Source organism: Eublepharis macularius, chromosome 4 (assembly GCF_028583425.1).
Source record: "Eublepharis macularius isolate TG4126 chromosome 4, MPM_Emac_v1.0, whole genome shotgun sequence".
In the NCBI taxonomy this organism is placed as follows: domain Eukaryota; kingdom Metazoa; phylum Chordata; class Lepidosauria; order Squamata; family Eublepharidae; genus Eublepharis; species Eublepharis macularius.
The window spans coordinates 165,625,937-165,646,204 of record NC_072793.1 but is presented as its reverse complement, the minus strand read 5'-3'; the positions used below and the strand labels follow the sequence as shown (position 1 = coordinate 165,646,204).

The 20,268-nt window shown below is 48.1% G+C and overlaps 1 protein-coding gene across 1 annotated transcript in view; it reads left to right on the top strand.

Annotated features, from left to right (window-relative positions):
* NOTCH4 (notch receptor 4) overlaps positions 1-19,786 on the top strand; it is a 42,329-nt gene extending 22,543 nt beyond the window's left edge. Inside the window, exons 14-26 of the mRNA XM_054978900.1 lie at positions 819-906; positions 1,001-1,234; positions 3,449-3,561; positions 4,827-5,239; positions 7,454-7,777; positions 10,930-11,093; positions 11,621-11,843; positions 13,443-13,533; positions 13,670-13,799; positions 14,263-14,504; positions 15,069-15,216; positions 16,581-16,678; positions 18,408-19,786. Of these exons, the coding sequence (XP_054834875.1) occupies positions 819-906; positions 1,001-1,234; positions 3,449-3,561; positions 4,827-5,239; positions 7,454-7,777; positions 10,930-11,093; positions 11,621-11,843; positions 13,443-13,533; positions 13,670-13,799; positions 14,263-14,504; positions 15,069-15,216; positions 16,581-16,678; positions 18,408-18,785 (2,646 nt within the window). The 3' untranslated portion in view covers positions 18,786-19,786. The remainder of the gene's footprint in view (positions 1-818; positions 907-1,000; positions 1,235-3,448; positions 3,562-4,826; positions 5,240-7,453; positions 7,778-10,929; positions 11,094-11,620; positions 11,844-13,442; positions 13,534-13,669; positions 13,800-14,262; positions 14,505-15,068; positions 15,217-16,580; positions 16,679-18,407) is intronic.
* Positions 19,787-20,268: the final 482 nt, after the last annotated feature.

The following is a 20,268-nucleotide window of genomic DNA, read 5'->3' as shown; positions in this document are numbered from 1 at the left end:
AAGGGATTATGCAAAATTTCTCAGTCTTCCTGTTCTTATGTATGTGTTATTAAAATGCCTGCAATAATACAATTAAAGTTATTATTCATACACCACCCAAAGAACCCAACCTTGTGTCTACAACCCTTGACAGTTGTTATGATTTTGGCACTCCTACCTCATGTGCTGTGCGGATGTGCTACTCATCTTCCTGATATGTGCATTCAGCATTTTGTGTTAATAGGGCAACACATATATTTTCCAGCTTACATGCAAACATGTACCTTGCCAAAAACAGGTTTCGGATTTCAAGTACTGACGCTGGAAAACCACTGGTGTTGCCTCATCTGCACAAAATGGGGCATTTTTTTTCAAGAGGACCTGGCTGGAAAGGCCTTTGGACCCCTGATTTCTGTGCAGATATCCTCAACCATCAAGTTAAAAATAATTCTCTCATGAAGGACACATGAAGCTGCCTTATACTGAATTAGACCGTTAGTCCATCAAAGTTACTATTGTTGTCTACTTTAACTGGCAGCAGCTCTCCAGGATCTGGAGTGGAGGTCTTTCACATCAGCTCCTACCTGATCTTCTAAACTGGAGAAGCCAGGGATTGATCCTGGGACCTTCTGCGTGCAAAACAGATGGTCAGCCAGTGAGCTACGGCCTCTTCCTGACATCTCCTGCTGATGTCTGCATTAAAGACAGAACAAAAAGTGACTTGCCGTAGTAACCCAGCAGGTCTACCAATACTTACACTTTTTTAAAAAGATGGAAAACAATAATCAGAAATAGAGCCACCAAATCTGTGTAAGACAGGATAATTTTCTCACTTACAGTGCCTACCTGGAAAGAAATGCCCAAATGGAAGAGTCTGTACTGAGACACCCAACGGATACCTCTGCCTCTGCCCCCCAGGGACCAAAGGTACGTTGGGGAAAGGGTGTTGCAAGAACATCTCCACATAGGATAGTCCAGTGTTTGTTTCTCACTCACCATCACCATCCCATTCTTTCCCCAGGTATCAACTGTGATTTGGACCCCTGTTCCCTTCCTACTTCCCAATGCTATCATGGGGGGACCTGCTTGGCTAAGCCTGAAGGAGTTTCATGCCTCTGCCCCCCTGGATATGTTGGTGAACAGTGCCAGGGGGTGGTGGACCCTTGCTTCTCCCAGCCTTGCCACCCATCTGGTGCCCACAGCTGCCAATCCCATGCCCATGGCTTCCAGTGTTTGTGCCTGCCAGGATATACAGGTATGACATGGGGGAAGGAGTGGTGGGATGTCTGCTGTTGTGAAAGCTGCTTCGCTCATTACAAGAACTCGTTAGAGAAATTTTATTCAGTTAATTGCATAAGTAAGGGGTTCCCAACATAGTGACCGTGGGTGCTGTGGTGCTTGCCAACACCTTTCTTGATGCCTGCCAAGTGTTTTTAGAAAATGGGCAGAACTAGCTGGGACTTTGGCCCAGCAGGGCATTAGAGATGTGATTGGCTGTGTAGATTTCAAACATTGCTTCAACAGCAGCTGCTAACACCGCACAAGGATCTTCACTGTGTGACTGAAGGTAAGCTGTGTGTATCCAAGAAAATATTTTTAAACAATATGTTTATTTTAAAAGGCATCCTGTAAAGCAGAGCTTGTGCCTGAAACATTGAAGTGTTACTGTTAGAGTTGTACATAACCTCACTTTCTGACATCTTGTGGTTGGCTCTGCCTCCTGTGGCAGCCATTTTGTGGTCACACCCACCACTTTGTGTCAGAATTCCAAAGGTGCCTGCAGGGTGAAATAGGTTGGTGAATCCTGGTATAAGTTCTAGTCTACTCATTCAAACTTGTGTAAGACAGGATGATCACTCTTTTTTTAAAAAAACTCCTTTTCTTTGTTTATAGACCATGCAGGTGTATACAGGGCTTTTTTTCTGGGAAAAGAGGTGGTAGAACTCAGTGGTGGAACTCAGGACCGCACAATTTATTTATTCAATTTATATACCGCCCATCCCCAGGGGCTCTGGGCGGTGAACAGTTAAAATCGATAAAAACAAAAACTAAAATCAATATACAAATAATAAAACAAATTAACAAGGTGCAGTGGTGGGGAGAACCTTCCCCACCCCAAAGGTGGGAGGCCGACATGGCACCGCCCCCTTCAATCACCAAATGCCTGGTGGAACAGCTCTGTCTTACAGGCCCGGCGGAACGATAATATGTCCCGCTGGGCCCGGGTTTCCATTGACAGAGCGTTCCACCAGGCTGGGGCCAGGCCTGAAAAGGCCTTGGCCCTGGTTGAAGCGAGGCGGGCTTCCTTAGGGCCGGGGACCACAGTAAATATTTATTCGCTGATCCGAGCGATCTCCGGGGAATGTACAGGGAGAGGCGGTCCCGAAGATATGCCGGTCCCAACCCACTCAGGGCTTTAAAGGTAAGAACCAACACTTTGAACCTGATTCGGAATTCAACCGGAAGCCAGTGCAGCTGGCGCAGGACAGGTGTGATGTGTGACTGGTAAGGTATACCAGTCAGGACCCGTGCCGCCGCATTCTGGACCAGTTGTAGTTTCTGGATCAGGCCCAGGAGTAGCCCAGCATAGAGTGAGTTACGGTAATCTAGCCTGGAGGTGACCGTTGCATGGATCACTGTAGCCAGGTCCTGGGGCATCAGGTAGGGGGCAAGTTGCCTGATCTGACGAAAAAGGAAAAATGCAGACTTGGCAGATGACATCACTTTGGGTTAGCTGGAACAAGGGGGGGTTAAAGTTTAAATCGCCCTCGGTGAAAATGGTCACATGGTCGGTGGCCCCACCCCCTGATCTCCAGACAGACAGAGGGGAGTTTAGATTGCCCTCTGAGCCGCATGGCACTGAGGGCAATCTAAACTCCCCTCTGTCTGGAGATCAGGGGGCGGGGCCACCAAACATGTGACCATTTTCTAGAGGTACAGGAACTCCGTTCCACTGCATTCCTGCTGAAAAAAGCCCTGGGTGTATGTGAGGCATTCCTTCTCGTGTCACATAAAAGAGAATGTCTCTTCTGCAGTGTCACTTGGCAAGACCAGTCACCTGAGAAAGGTTGCACACAACTCACTTTTCCAGTGCCACCCAGTGTTGTTTTTCAAGGCTGGGTTTTAATTTATAACTTGTGTTTTATTATTAAGTTATTTTGTAAGCCACCTCAGGGAGGTTCCTCCGAAGAGATGGCATAAGAAGTCTCTAAATAAATAAATACACCCAACAGGTGCTTCTCCACTCCTGATGTCAGTGGCCAGCAAGGCAGCAGAAAAGGGGTAAACCTGGGTGATAGATAGGGTAGGTTGGGAGAAATTTCCCCCAAGGTCATTGAGTGAGGAATTGAGAGAGCTGTGGGCATTTTGAACCCAAGTCTCTCATTTGGGTGGAAAGTATGGATAAAATGACTGTTACCTAGGAAAAAATTTCAACCTTTCACGCTTTATATTCCTTCCTTTCCCCAAGGGATTTTGTGTGAGTCTGCGACTGACAGCTGTCAACCAAACCCATGTCTCAATGGTGGAAGCTGTCATGTGGTGCCCAATGCACCTCTGGAATTCGCCTGCCACTGTCCCCAGGTAAGAATGGAGTTGGCCAAATACACCTGGATTGCAAAGCAGCAGCCAGAGGTGAATGAGAAGAGGCGGTTTTATTTGCATCGTTGTGGGGCTGCATTTCTGCCCATAGGTGTCAAAGTGTCAGTCCTCTTAGCTCAGTCTTGTCTCCTCTGATTAAAGGTGGCTCTCCAGGGTCTCAGGCAGGGAAGGTCTCAGGCAGACTCTCCCAACCTGTCCCCCAGCCTATTCCAGGGGTCCCCAACCAGGAAAATTCTGTTCTGCTGACAGAAGGTGCCTTTTCCATCAGCAGAAAATTTAGCCTGGGTCCAATCCACAGCGTCTCCTGTTAAAAGAATCTTGTGAAAGGAAAGGCCTTTTAAAGCAACAAATGCACTTTTGAATTAATATATGTTTCACCTTATTTTTTAAAAAGCCCTCTAAATGTTTTAAAAACTGTTGTAGAATTCTTATCTGTGATTAGGATTGCGTGTGAGTGTGTGCGCGTGTGCATGTATTGGTAATAACATGAGTACTAGCCAATAGGTGCTCGCCTACAACTGGATTTTCTCTGGTCAAACCATTTTGAAAACACTTTGAACTGGTTTTCAGAGTTCTGCCTGAAATGCAAGACAGCCACCATTAGCTGAATTATTACAAAGGCAGCATTTTGAAGTGGTTAGAGTGTTGAATTAGGATCTGGGAAGACCTAAGCAAACTTTGCCATGAGGTTTAATGGGTGACTTCGGGCCATCAGTCTCTCTTAACAAAACATGGTGCTGACTTCCGTCCCCAAGGTCAACGAGGAACAATCTTGTCAACAGCTCTGAGAAGCTTCCCATTCCAAGCTCCTACCGCAGCTTCAATAGAGCCGGTGTTTGGAATTCTAAGAACCTGCAAGGCATTTTCGAATCTAGAAAGATCCATGAGCCTTTGTGAGTGAACCATTTTAATGGGTCCTCCCTTTTGTAGGATGTTGGGGCCATATTTGCCTTTGCCTTTAGCAGATAATAGTCAGGCCACGGTTCAGGTTGAATCTCCAATCCCGAAGGAAGACTTCCCCTCAAAGGCTCAGTGCAAAAGATAAAATGGGAGAACACTATACGCTACATTCACTAAATTAAATTAAAAATACTCCCTTAGATGAGTCAATGTGACCTGGCTTGGTGTAAGACAGCTTTATTAAATTCAGAGGAAATCTGGTTAGTTTCTGGATGTGTCCTGACATTCCTGAAACGCAAACAAAAGTAGCTGCAGGCACCAAGAAACCATCTTCTTTCCCTGTCTAGGGTTACGATGGAGCCACCTGTGACCAGCATGCTCCTCCGTGTGGATTCTTCTATTGCCATAATGGAGGGGTGTGCATTTCCCATCCAACTGGACTCCGCTGCCTCTGCTTGGGAGGGTTCTCTGGACAGGACTGCCGCCTTCCCCCGTGCTCTTCTGGCTCCTGCCCTTCGACCAACACTAGCATTGAGTGCCAGCAGGTGGCAGGAGACGGACACTGTGATCGAGCCTGCAGCTCCCCTGAAACAAATTGGGATGGGGGTGACTGTTCCCTGGGGGTGCCAGATCCCTGGGGCAGCTGTCCCAAGCGGCGGCAGTGCCAGACGGCTTTCCGGGATGGACAGTGCCACCATCATTGCGATAATGAGGATTGCCTATACGATGGATATGACTGCACCCAGCAGATGCAGTGCAAGTGAGTTGCCACCAGGGAGTGTTACCAAAAGGGTTGCCAGCCGGGCTGAAGAAAAATGCCCTGCCCCCTTTATAGAGGATTAATATGTGGACATTAGGCGATGAAGCTTTTCATGGAGATAAATAACAATCAGCCAGTAAATAACATCCCATTAAGCCTCTGTATTTATATAGTTTACCTAGCTGTATAAGCCTTCACAATTGTGTAAAAGAAGCAGTGTCAGCTTTCCTAGGATCTTATTATAATAAAAGGCAAGCCGTATTCCAGATGACTCACCTCTTATCCTGGTGCACTTCCAGAGGGCACTGCTGTTGTGGGAAGCCCCGGCGAGGCAGCTGGTCCCTCCAGAGAGCGTGCTGCAGTGGGAAGCCCAGGCAAGGTGGCCCATCTCTCCCTCCTACACCCCCTCTGCCTTCACCTGGCAGGCAATTGGGGTGGGGAGGAGGTGGCAATCCCCTCTCGGCCCCCCGCCTTCACCCAGTGGCGATTGGAGCCCAGAGCAGATGGCAATGTCCACCCCTCACCTTCACCCAGCCAGTAATAGGAGCGGAGCAGGAGGCAATGCCCACCCCCCCTTCACCAAGCTGGGATCAGATGCAGAGCAGGTGGCAATGCCCACCCCCCTTCACCGAGCCAGGATTAGGCACAGAGCAGGAGGCAACGCCCCCCTTCACCCAGCCGGGATCAGGCACGGAGAAGGCGGCAAAGCCTCCCCCTTCATCCAGCTAGGATCAGGTGCAGAGTAGGCAGCAATGCCCGTCTACCCGCCCTCCCCTTTCTAGAGCTCATTGTATTTTTTCCTACAATAGGCTTTGTTGCTAGTATTGTTATAATGATATGTTATAACAGAATTATGTGCCAGGTTCTCTGAATTCCTGGCTTTCATTATTTTAAAAGTAAGTAGACTCTTCCATTGCAGAGATATAAGGGGAAAGGCATATCTCTGCAATGAAAAATGTTTAATTTAGATAGGTAGCCGTGTTTGTCTGCAGTAGAACAGCAAGATCTGAGTCCAGTGGCACCTTTGAAACCAACAAGATTTTCAGAGTGTAAGCTTTCGAGAGTCAGAGTTCTCTTCTTCAAAAGCGTATGCCTGAAGAAGGGAGCTTTGACTCTTGAATGCTTATATTCTGAAAATCTTGTTGGTGCCATTGGACTCAAATCTTGATGGAAAGTTTTAAAGACTTCCTTTTTTAAAAGTAAAAGTTGGGAATGCAAAGAACCTAGTACAAATGGACTCCTGGAATGTTGTCTCCCCTCCCCACCGAACAGCCTAGCTAGGAATGATATTCTCTCCAAACTGGCCTTGTGTTTTGATATCTGTAAATTATTGTCTCATCATTTGGAGACATTTAAGGTATGCCTTTTTAAAAATGTCATTGAATTATTTCTGTATTTGTTCTAAAAGATTTTTACTCTGTAAAGCTTTCTAACGTAGCTTCCAGGTGACAACCACACATCATAATAATTAAAATAATCCAGTGAAAACAATTATTTAAAAACTCCATACGAAAAATTGGTAATACCAGCCAAACTCAGAAAACCATCATAGAAATAATAGACCAGCACAGCTCAATATAAAAGGGGGTCAAATAAATTAAATGCTGAAAAAACTAAATGTTGGAGGGGGGAGTCTTTGCATGTCACAGAAAACTAAGAAGGCTAGGTATGGGGCGAGCAACCATGAGGATGAAATGCCGTAGCTAGGGGCCACCCCAGAGCAGGCTCATCCACCTCACTTCTGACTAGAAGGCCTTGATTTTCTCAGGCAGGTTGCTATTAGAGCAAATGGTCCCCTCCTTTTAAGTATTTTGTATCTCTAGAGTTGCTCTACTCAAATTTTGAAGCTTCTTTCTACATTCAGTTATAATTTAAATTTAAACCTCTAGATCAGGATCCCAGGTACCCTGGTGGGACCCTATCCAGGGCAGTGCAACGACATCACTCATGGGAGTACCCCAGGAGTGTGCCCGGGTGGGAACAGAAGATCGCCTGCCCCCACCGGGAGACTTGGGATCTCTAGCATATGGCCATGAAACCTTACTCAGCAAAATAAGGAGATACAATTAGGGTTTATAGTTTAGCTTGCCTTGTGTATGTTAGTCTCTCCACATTACTTCATGGTGTGCTTAGGAGAGGCGTTGAAGTGACTGACTGGGGTTGCCTTTCTGGAGTTTGCCATTCAGACACCTCCGTACCTGTTCTTCTCCTCAGCCCTCTGTATGAGCGATATTGCTGGGACCACTTCTCTGACGGCTACTGCGATGGAGGCTGTGACACAGCCCTTTGCGGCTGGGATGGGGGAGATTGCTGGTCTGCCTCCACGGACGGCTCAGTGTTGGGCCTGGTCATCCTACTGCCCCAAGAAGGGCTGCCCCAGTTCCTGCGTTCCCTGGCTGTTGCTCTGCGTGGGGCGCTACAGATTCAACGGGACCCTCAGGGCAGAGAGAGAATTTACCCTTACACAGGGAAAGAAGAGCTGGGAAGCAAGAGCAATTGGACAGGAGCTGAGGACAAAGCTACTGCAGAGACCATCGGGTAAGAGAAAGAGACCCTCATTGCTCTATATGGACAACTCCGTTTGTCTGCCCTGCGTAATCCTTGCCAGATGCATGGACCCTTGAGTGTAGGCCACAGGATTCTTAGCCCAGAACTCTCAAGCTAGCTCCTGTGTAAGGCAGCAGCATCAACCAGGAACAGCCCAGGATATGTTCATTTTGTTTGTCTTTCATTGTATTTGTTGACATTTGATTGGGTTTGATATTTTTTTGTGAGCCATTTTGTATCCCTGGGAGGAGAAATGTGTCATACAAATGCTATAAATAAATAAATTGCCCTTGTTTACTTCAGCACAAGAATTCAACGACTCTTCGCCTCCCTTCATACCTTAGTACAAGCACTCTGCCAGACATAAGGCCATAACGTTTTCTTGAAAGTTCTCTGTAGGACTGATTACCTTTCTAAGGGCAGGTATTCTGTGGTTTTAGCGGCTGCATTACATGCAGAAAATTCAACAGGTAGATCTGTTTTCCAACATGGACATTTATTGATGGGGAGAAAAGCTTCACCAGGTGAATTTCTATCTGTGCAGAGCCTGCCAACAGCCTCTGTCCACAGCAATACTAGCTGTGGAGGTCCCCCCCCCCTTCCATAGGTTCTGTTATCCATCACAGAACTTGAGAATATCAACCTTTCAAAAAAAAGACAGCAAGCGCTCATTATCTATGTATGTACTGGAGCAAGGGTTGCCAACTGCCTGGAGAAAAAAAAGTCTCATCCCTTTAATAGAAGTTTAATGGGTTGTTATATTCCAGATGATGTTATTTATTTCCATGCCATAAAAATCTTCAGCTGCCCATTTCTGCACATTAAGCCTCTATTAAAGGCACAGGACATTTTTCTCCAGGCCTCTTGCCAACCCTAAAGCATATATCGGATCCTCAAAGATTTGGATGCAGAGAGGCAATTGTTAAATTTATCCCAAGTGACAAAGGTTATTTTGTATTTCGATTAGAGTTGTCACAAATTTTCTGCTATGGCCTTTGCACTTTTCATAGATGTCCAGGTGACAGACTTGTGTGTATATGTGTATGTAAAGTGCCATCAAGTCACAACTGACTTATGGGTCGAATCCACATTCACCCATTACCCGCATGTTTATCGGATATCTTCCGTTTGCCTCCAATCCGTGATTTTTTCCTCTTCGTTCACATCCCTGCTTCCAATCCGCCTTTCTCGCGCGTCCCTCCGGTCACACGGCCGCTCGAAAACTGCTTTTTTGGGCGGGACCTTTTTTCCCCGCCCATTTTTTTAAAAAATTTTTGAGCTCACTTTTCCGTTATTTCAATCTTGTGTTATAAAGAAACATCATTGAAGATAATGATGCCTCTCTTTCCCCCACTGACAGCACTGATGGCTCTTCCGTTTCTTTTTTGGAAATTTTGAAGCATGCGGGAAGCTTTCGTGGGCATTTCCTATGCAGGACAGTTCAGTGCTTGAATTTTACTGAAGTTTCACAAAGCCAAGCTTTGGGCGGGTTCAGGCCGGTCAGTCACTTTGGATGAAGAGGCTGGTTTGAAAGGTGGTTTGAAAGGTGCAGTTTGAAAGGCTGGTTTGAAAGGTGCGGGTTGCATGTCTGTGCAAGTGGAGCGTGCCGAGACGCCACCCAGCCGTCCGCTCCCCCTTCCCCCCTCTCCAAGACTGGAGCGGCAGCGCCTGCGGGGTCAAGCCGGCTTGGTGGCCAGAGGGCCGTTTACCCCAAGGGGGGAAGGCTGCGCCCCCTCCCCTCCCGCGGACCGCCGCGCTGATGGGCGACCTCGCAGGGGCAGGTGCCCCTGCGCCCCGCGAGCTGGGCCTCTGCGTGGCGAGCGCCTGAGCCGGAGCGCCCACAGTGGAGAGGGCGCCTCGCAGCACAGCGCATCCTCGCCCCCCGGCAGCACGGCACTGGCTCACTGCAGAGAGAGGCTTGGAGGGACGCGGCTGTTTCCTCGGCCGGCATCCCCGGCCCGCCGCCGCCCGCTTCTCTCGGCAGCAGTTTTTAAAATCCCTGTTCGTCTTCAGCCCCCCTCCGCGGATGTGCCAGCCCACGGGCCAAGCCACCTTTGCTGTCCCGGCAGCCCCCGCAAGCCCCGCCGTTCGGCTCAGCCGGGGATGCCTCAGCCAGTCCCTTCTCCGCTCTGAGCCGGGAGCCTCCAGCTGCGCCCGGGCTTCGACTCGGTCTGCCGGGCACCTTCTTGACCCCAGCGGGAGAGGAGGCGAGCGATGAGCTCGCCGGCTTCCCAGCGCCTCCAGCCCCGCCGCTGGGGCGGCCCTCGGCAGCGACTGTTTTCTTTATTTTGAATGATTGATTCACTGTAATTTCGATATTACAGTAATATAAAATAAAAAAATAAAAAACAGTTAAAAAGGAAGTTTCGCGAGTCCGTTCTGAGGATGGATTCACCCCAAAATGATTTTTCAAACTACCAGATTTGATTCAGAAACAGCATAATCAATAAATCCAATGCTATGAAGTCAAAAACAGTCTTTTGCAGACTACGGAGCACTTGCAAGTTGAATCAGCCAATAGGAACTCTCGGAATGGCCGGAGAGACAGGAAGGGGGGTGGTTTTTAAAAAAACCGCGTAAATTGCACATTGGCCCGTTCACGGCCACCGTGAAACTCCCGTTGAAAACCTGTGACCACATATTCGGGAGAAATGCGAATGAAATGCGTCTATTTAATGAGGTAATGTGACCGGCACTCGGGATTGCGAGGAGAATGCGAGGAAAACGCGGGAAAAAAGGGGTAATGTGGATTTGGCCATGGTGACCCCTGCTGGGGCTTTGAAGACAAGTGAGATGCAGAGCTGGTTTGCCATTGCCTTCCTCTGCAGAGCCGTCCTTGGTGGTCTCCCTTCCAAGTACTGACCCTACTTAGCTTCCAAGATCTGACAAGATCGGGCTACATACCATACTGCCTGACAGACTACTATGCAACTAATTAAAAACTTGTAGATTCTCCTTGTCAGAAAAGGCTGTACATGTTGAATCTGCTTGCTACACAGCTGCAAGACTCACAGAAACATAGAAAGGCCAAAAAACCCTATTATTCTAGAGCCTTCCATCCCCCCATTGCCTTCCGCCTGACCTAACTTTCTAGGGACTTTTCCCCTGATGATAATGTTACCTGTTTGTCTTATTTATCACAGGTTTACAGTTTTCCTGGCCGTGGATGGTAATCGATGCTCAGGGCTGTGCCCCACATCCCCCAAATCTGCACTGAATTTCCTGGGGGCCTTAGCAGCCAAAGAGACCCTCGAATCCCTTGTCCCGTACACTGTGGTAGCTGCCTGGATTGAGTCTGCAAAAAATGGTACACAGGGGCTAGAACTTTCGTATTTTCTGACAGAAAATTGAGGCTGCAGGTCTTGGCCTCAAGTGGGGTTTCCAGGTCCCCTTACCCTCCTGGCAGGAGCGGGGAGACCCGGTGCTTACATGGGGGTCCCATTGTGTTCTTTGCACATGCGCGAAGCGCACTGTCACCCACACAATGACGTCACTTCGCAGCAGGCTGATATGGGAAGTGATGTCATCACGCTGCCCTGGGAGTGCACCCAGGAGGCCCATTTCCGCACTGTTCCCCCCAGTGGCCAGGTACATGGTAGCGGCAGGCAGAGGGTGAAAGTAGGGCCCCCCCCCGACCAGAGGAATGGGATCCCTAACCCCAAGACTCAGTTCCAAGGCTTGTTTTTAGGGCCTCAGGTTGAAATTACAGAACCATCATCTACACACACTTGTATAGCTTCTTTTAAGGCTTGCAGTAACCCCTGTACATGTAAATTGGAAAAATGGACAAGGACAGGGCCCACATTTCACAATCTCTCTTCTTCCTGCCTTCAGATCCTCAAGCTTCAGTGTCCCATTTTCCTGGCCCTCTTGTTTACTGTGTGGTGGCCGGAGTGGTGGCAGTCGCACTGGGCATCTTTTTGGGGGTGTGGAGGATCCGCCGGCCCCAACGGCGTGAACATGGCTTGCTCTGGCTCCCACCTGGATTTGCCCCACGGCAGGGCAAGAAACGGCGATGCCGGAAAGAACCCGTGGGTGAAGATGCAATTGGACTGAAGTGCGTATAAAGAGTGACAAATTGTGGTGATTTTTCTTGCAATTGGCCCATCAGCCTTGCAGGGCCTTAGATACAAGTATACAGAAGTGATACTTATATAGCAATACAGACTTTCAATCTTTACAGCATTTTTGCAAGGTAGTTTGGGATTATTATCCTGAGAGAGCCAAGGTAGTGCCAGCTAGCCAGTGTTCCATTGGCTTAATATATATGATATATCTAGGGCTGCCAGGTCCCCTGGGGGCCAAACAGTGGGACAGAGGGGTGGGAGAGCAATGGGGACTTACCCCACACGTGAAGTGTGCACTTGCTCTGACATTGCCAGGAAATGATGCCATTTCTGATATGACCTGTAAGCAAAGAGTCATGCTGGGTGAGGGGGAGAGATTCTCTAAAAACCATCCCCTTTCATGACAATTTTTAAGAGCATCAGGCCCTGGTGCGACCTGTTGCTTCTATGTCATGCTGGAAACTATCAGTATTAAACAATAACTTACCCGCATAATCTTACTAATACCTTCAAAATTTATTTTGCTATATATAACACGTATAATCACCACAGTTGTATAAATAATTGCTGAAACCACATATATCATTAATACCCAACATATCATTAATGCCCAACGTGATTTCTGATTGACTATTGGAGATTTGATTGGCTGAGCAGATTTCTAAAAACATTGCTTTGGCAGCAACTGCCACTACAACTCAAGAATTTTCACTGTGTGACTGCAGATAAGCTGCAGCAGCCATTTTGTGGATGGCTCTGCCTCCCGTGGCAGCCATTTTGTGGTTGCACCCTCCATGCTGTATTGGCAAAATCAAAAAGAGTCCAGTAGCACCTTTAAGACTAACCAATTTTATTGCAGCATAAGCTTTCGAGAATCAAGTTCTCTTCATCAGATGCCTGATCAAAACTGGGCAGATACTGTATTGGAATTCCAAAGGTGCCCACAGGCTCAAAAACACTGGGGACCACGGTTATAAGTAGGTCTACCAGTCATCTGGCCAGCAGTGGGGGAAAGGCCCGGGGAATGGATCTGGGAGACAAAAAATCTCCTGGGCTAGCAACCAGTGGGTGCGCTCCCAATGGGTGCAATGATGTAACTTCCATTGTTTGCTAAAGACTATCTAGGAAATTCATGACAGAGGTAAGATTTGAGCCAACATGAACTTAACAGCACCTCAACCTGTACATTTGCACCGTCAGTGTGTGTCTTTGTTTTTGATTCTCCTTAATAACTATATAATTCAGTGTAAAACAATGGCTTAATTATAAAGGCACCAATAAAGTCTCTCTGCTTGAGAGAAGGGGGGGAAACAGATAATCAAGGATGAAACATGGGATGCACAATGATCAACAGAGGTGGAACCAGCGAATTGAGGTGGAGAAGAGGAAAAGGTTTGGTGGATTGTCAGAGAGGCTGGGAGAATCTTATATGCGTACTGCAGTTTACCTCTCCAGAGATTCTAGTGTTCTGTGTCCAATTTTGTAAGCCTCCTTGATTTCCTGTAAGGGAGAAATGAACCTAATAAATGTTTTAAATAAATAAATATCTTTCTGCTTTTTCTGTTGTTCCCCCTGCTGTTCCAATGCAGGCCAAGGAAGTCGGGTAGTGAATTTATAGAGGAATCCGATATGTGTTCAAGCCCCCACTTCGATGGACCGCTGAATCCCCAGGATATCAAGGTACTTGTGCCCTGCCTTGATTCTCAGTGAGAAAAGTGGACTAGAAAAGAAGTAAACACATAAAGACTGCCTGTAGTTCTGATCATGCACTATAGGGGGCATCAGAGTAGGTCTGACTACTTTTTTTTTAAAACAGGATGAACCTGATTCCATTTCAGACCCAAACCAAGGCCAGTCTAGGACAAAGAAGCAAGTGCGGTCAAACGTGCTGACCTCAGTCCCGGAAAAGGAGACCAAGCTGAAGGCTGTCAAAACTCAAGGTTCTGGTAAATAAAGAGGTTCATCTCCCTGGCAAAAGGGAAAGCTCCGCCTTTCAGCAGGAGGAGAAAATCTGGAGATGTGCCAGACCAATGGGCCTGGTGTAATGTAAGGAAAAGCTTTCAGATTTTGGCTCATGGAAGCATTGGGAGAAGGACACACTTTACCGAAGCCAATGTGAACATGTAAGGGCAGAGGCTATGATGGGAACGTCTTCTGTTCTTCATAGTTTGGGAGGCATTTTGCAGATTATTTTTCATGATATGCAGTTTTTTGTTCTCCCCATCCTCATGTGTTTTCCTTGTTTGAATTTACAGTATGCAGCCTCTAAGCCTTTCCCCCTTAATTTAGACTCCTTTGACCACATTTTCTGTCTTGTAGGTAAATCTGAAACCAAGCTGTGGGGCAACAGAGGGACAGTGGGCAAGAGGAGCTCTGCCCTTCTCACTTCCCTCCCTTCTTCCCTTTCAGTTTGTGGCCTGACACCGTTGATGCCTTTGGCCCACCCTCCTGTATCAGCAGTGGAGGACTTGAGGGTAGACAGACAAGAGGAAAGCTTTGGAGAGACGCCCCTTCACCTAGCAGCCCGATACTCCCGCGCTGATGCTGCCCGAAGACTTCTGGCATCTGGAGCGAATGCCAACACCCGCGACCAGTGGGGACGGACTCCCTTGCACAGTGCCATAGCAGCAGATGCCCTGGGAGTATTCCAGGTTAACGGGGGCAGGGGCAGAAGTACCATTACCCTGTTCTAAGTAGAGGATCTGACTGGGATTAGTATTCCGTAGTGAGGTTGGAGATTAAAGGGTGATTCAGATTTAACAAAGGCCTGTTAAGCCATTGGCACTAACAAAGTAGGAGCCTTCTTCAGTCAGGACTATGTGTAATGCTGTGACCTTGAAGGGGGTATCATCAGGGCTTTTTTTCCGCAGGAACACAGGGGAACAGAGTTCTGGAACCTCTTAAAAATGGTCACATGGCTGGTGGCCCCGCCCCCTGATCTCCAGACAGAGGGGAGTTGAGATTGTCCTCCGCGCCGCCCAGCGGCGCAGAGGGCAATCCAAACTCCCCTCTGTCTGGAGATCAGGGGGCGGGGCCACCAGCCATGTGACCATTTTCTCCGAGGGCAACCCACTGAGTTCCACCACCTCTTTTCCCAGAAAAAAAGCCCTGGGTATCATACAACCCCAGAATATGGAATTAGACTCCCTGATAATTGCATCTTTCACTTATTTAGAAAAAGAACCCAATACTGACAGCAAGATTCTTCCCAACAGATCCTTCTCCAACACAGACAGACAGACTTGGATGCCTCGGCACATGACGGCTCCACCCCGCTAATCCTGGCCACACGACTCGGGGTCGAAAATATGGTAGAGGAGCTGATAGCCAATCGTGTAGATATTGAGGCCACGGACAAGAGAGGTAAAAGTTAAAAGCACGTTAAAGACCCACACAATTTATTCCAGCATAAGTTTTTGTGCGCCAGAGCTCACTTCCTCAAATGCACCGTGATCCCCTGGCGTTATGTGCTGTGCTGTTGTGGGGACTGGAATGCAGGACGCAGGCAAGCGAGGGATCCGGCAAACATGAGTGGTGTGTGTGTTGAATGCAGAAGGAAAGCTTGGATTATGCTTTCCGGTAGAAATTATTGGTTCTGTGATTGATGTTTCCCTTTGCACTTGCTCTGTTCTCTTGCCACGTGGACCCCAACAATAATCCCTCATACACAGCTGTATGGATCCGATTGCTCTATGAACCGGAAGACTGATGCCCCCTTGGCAATAGCAGTGGGATAGACCAGAGCATCTCTGAGACCTTCCTAAGAACACAGACGTGTGCAGGGAACTGTCATTAAAACAGCAGGCCTTCCTGAGTGTCCCTCTTGCCAGATCAAGTTGTGGCGATGGTGTAGTGAAGATCTTGTTGTGCATGTGCATGTGTGTAAAGTGTCGTCAAGTTGCAGCCAACTTATGGTGACCCCACAAATGGGCTACATGGAAAATCATGTGACCTGAATGTAAAAAAAGCCTTATGAGGTGGGGGTTGTAACATGGAGGGAAATTGGGTAAGACTGGCAGGATCCAAGCCTATCCTTCCCTATAGTTTTCCCGCCTTCCAGATATCCTGCCCTTTCCCCCAAGTGTGTGCAATGCAAGGTTTTGAGAACCTATAAGTAGCTTTTAAAAAAAATTGTGATGCCCTTAATTCTGGCCTGCACAACTTGTGACCTCCCCCTACACCAAATACTCAGTTTGCAAGACCTGAGCAAGGCTGTTAACAATGGGACGTTTGGGAGGACTTTAATTCATACGGTTGCCATATGTCGGGAGCAACTTGACAGCACATCACACGTACCAAATGCCTCCAACTAGCCTCATCCTGTGGCCTGGCAAGGATTTTACAAACTTGTACCAAACAAGTGGGTGTGATGTCATGGTCATAGTGTCGGATGAAGATCTGGGAGACCCAGGTTCAGCTCCTCCCTCTGCCATGATGCTCACTTGCAATGAATTTCTTGTCTACTCAGAAAAATCCATTTGCAAATTATCGCTATAGTACAATGAAAGCACAGTCTCCCACAATGTCTGGATTCAGCCTGTTATGGCACTGCAGGAATAAAATAGAAAAGTTATCTTGTCTGGATCACATATGGATGCGATCGTGTGTGTATGTACACACACAGTAGGCCCAGAGAGAAAGGCTGCTTGGGCATTGCTCATTATCCATAACCGATTTTAGCTCTCAGGACTTTCAGCCTTGGAAATCTTGTTTTCTGCATTCTGCAGGAAAGAGCGCCCTCCACTGGGCCGCAGCTGTCAACAACGAGCGTGCTGCCTTTGTCCTGCTCCGAAATGGAGCCAATAAGGACGCCCAGGACAATCGGGTAGGTGACCTTCATCTCAGAAAGGCTATAGTGCAGCTGGAGAAAGAAGCTTAAATGGGCCACTCAGATGAGCCAGAGGACTAGATTACCTCTGTCTAGGTTGCATTATCTTTCTGAAGGAAGGCTTTTGAGTCGTTAGGGCTTTTTAGTCTTAAAAAGGGAGGTGAAACATGAAGTTTACAAAGCAGACTGAGGTTCTAGGCAGATGCATTGGTCCAATTGTCAGATCCAAAAACCTTTTAATAGGACTAACAAAATGACACCAGAATGCGAACTTTTATGTTCTTCAAAACACTGAGGAAGCTTGATGAAGAGATTAGGAGAACTTGAAAGCTCGCACATTGGTTTGTGTCTTTTTTTGGTTCTTAAACACTGCGTCATCCCTTCTACAAAACTAGGAATGACACAGAAATTGAGCAGAGAAAATGATTCTCTCATATTGAGCGGAAGTTGGTAGGATCTAATTAAATTGGTTATCAGCACCTTCAGAGGTGGCCGACAGAAATACTTTCTGTAACGAGAAACATGTAGTGTGAGGAACGGCAGACGGATCAGACCCAGAGTCCAGTTCCCAACAATGGTCAGCAAGGAGTTTCCAGGAAACTAACAAGCAAGGCAGTTCCTTGCCCCCCCCCATCCTGTTTTCAGTATTCAGAGATATACTGCCTCTGAACATGGAGGTTCAATTTAACCGGGCAAACAGAAATGAACATACCTGCCCTCCACGAATCTGTGCTGGGTAGAGTGGTTAGAGTGCCAAACTAGGATCTGAGAAACTTGGGTTCAAAGCCCCGTGCTGGCATAAAACTCCCTTGGTGTGCATTGCTGGGTTATTGGGAGGATAAAACAAGGAAGGGAGATCAATTAGGCCATCCAGAGCTTCTTGTAAAAAGGGCAGGATAAAATGTACTAGGTAGACAGCACCATATCTAGTGACAATGGATTCTACTACCTGTTCAGACACAAATAATTTTTAAAAGGATTAGCCACATTCACAGAGGATGAGCTTGATGATGGTGATTAGCTTGGAGGATAGCTAAAAACGGAACCCCGGGCACGGCTGAAAATACAACCCCAGGGGCAGCTAAAATGGAATCCCAGGGGCAGCATACCTCTGGCTACGAGACAGCAGGATAATTATGCTTCTCTAGCTTGCAAGCCACCAAAGGTATCTAAGGGGTGGTCATAAGTGTTGGGCTACCTGGACCTCAGTCGGATCTACCACTCCATCTGTGGTCCATCAGCCATATAGGATCACTGCAAGGGGCTTGGCTAACCTTCTTTTGCAACTCCAGACTGGCATTAAAAGCAATGGTTTGCCAAACACCTGGCTGGCCCCAATATGTGCGCTGAGCATGTTAGGATCAGTTCCTCACCCAAGAGACCATTTGGGGTGCCAAGCCAATGAGGAATACCAGCGTAGAAGGAAAAGACGGGTGGCACGCCTAGCATCATCATCTCCACCCTAATTGTCGCAGCACCTGGGTAGACTGCACATGGCATTCCTCTGTACCGTGTTAAAGCAGCAAGAGAGGTGTGCCTTCTTTTGTGGTGGTACCACCCTCTTGGGATCCATCCCAAGTGGTCTCTCGAGCTGCTTTGGACCCTGCCTGGCTGCGTACAGAAGGGAACTAGGGGGAAAGGCGATCACTTGAGCCAGCCCCAGGGCTCAGTGGTCCGTAAGCCATGTGAGCCCCTCTTTATATTTGCTGTTCCTTTCTCCCCACAGGCACAGACGCCGCTCTTCCTAGCTGCCCAAGAGGGGAGCTACAAAGTGGCTTGCTGCCTTCTACAACACGGTGCCAGGCAGAACATCCCAGACCACGTGGGCCGCCTTGCAAAAGACGTGGCCCTGGAGCGCCTCCACCACGATATCGTGTCCCTCTTGGACCCTCCCCGTCCCTCTCTTACAACTGGCCAGCTCCTATCCTGCAGGCCGCGGCCACACCACCATCGTTCTGCTACCAACCCACGCAAATTATCGTGGCAGGCCAGTAACCCACGGCTTCCTCCTGTGCCAGAGACTGAAATCCCTCTTCAGGATCTTCCTCCTTGCACGCTGCCTACTAGCTTATCAGAAAAGGCTGTGGGGCTGCCTTCTGAGTGACTCCAACCCCATCTGAGTGTGGCTTGGACAGGTGTGGGGGGCTGTGGGGGCACAGTGGCAGCAGACTGAGCCAAGATGTGACACTCCCCTGCGAGGTCATGCAGAGAAGGAGAGATCACAGGAAGATGTCACAAAACAGGCCATTTGGAGCGGAGGGGAGGCGCTCCAGTGCCCAGCATGAAAGAATCACGAGTATGACATCAGAGGAATGTCGGAGAAGAGATCTGATGTCATACATATCACATGGCAGGAAGCTGACTTTGGCCATGAAAGACGATGTCTCTCCAGACCTGAAGCATGCAAACAAGAGCACGCCCCACGTCTTGCTATAGAGAGTAGGGGTCCCCAATCTTTTTGAGTCCACAGGCACCTTTGGAATCCTTACACAGAGTGGTGGGAACAACTACAAAATGGCTGCCACAAAATGGCTGCTGCGGGAGGCAAAGCCTGCCATACAATGGCTGATGCAGATTACCTTTAGTCATACAGCGAAGATCCTTGTTTTGAGGTGGCAGGGACTTCTGAAGCAGTATTTTTAAAAATCTGCACAGCCAATAAAATCTCCAGTGGCCAATAAGAAATGTTGCTGGGCAAAATGACCCACCTGGCCTCACCCATTTTCTAAAAACACTCAGTCAGCACCGGTAAAGATATCAGCAGGCACCATAGCTCCCATGGTCCTCACATTGGGATCCCTTACTAAAGACAGCCTGAGAGGGTGGATCTCAGTGGCTCATTCCATCCTCTCCCCCCGTTTTTGAGTTGCAACTCCTCCTACACTACTTTTGTCCACCCTTTGTTTTTGCACTGACTGCTTTACCAGACTAAACTTGAGATGGACTAGGAGCAGCTGCAAGTTGGAATCCGCCATCTCTGAGTCTGCTAGCTCTGAGGGCTCAACTGCACATTATAAAACCCCTACGTCCTCTTGAACCGTGTGCTTGAGATGTTCCTCTGTCCCTGTCTTGTCTACCTGCCTTTCTTGTACTCCAGTTGCCTTACTCTTTTAACTGTCTATCCACATTTTTGAGCTCTACCTGTGCGTATCAGCAAGACCACAAGATGGAGTGTCACTGTTAAGTGCCAGTTTATAAACAGTTCTCTATGGTTTTCAAACACTTACGACAGTTTACCTGGTGGGGGAGGCCACACATCCTGATGCTATTTGCCGTCTCTCTGTGTTGTTAGGCCTGCTTTTTTCTCTGAAGCTTGGACGGCTTTTGCTGGGCCAAGGGCTGGCCAAGCAATAAAGCCCCTCTTGCTTTCTTCACATGGAGAGCAGGTCAGCGGAGAGCGAACACGGGCCCTTAGACAAAGATACCTCTTGGGCCCCGCACCACTCTGACCCAACCAAGGTAAAGCACTGGCTGGGCTCCATTCCCCTCCCCTCCAACAGTCGTGCTAGAACAAGTGAAGGAAAGTTCGAGAGAACCTTCAAGGTCTTAAGCAAGCATGGCCAGGCTGTGTTCCACAGGGTAAGAAG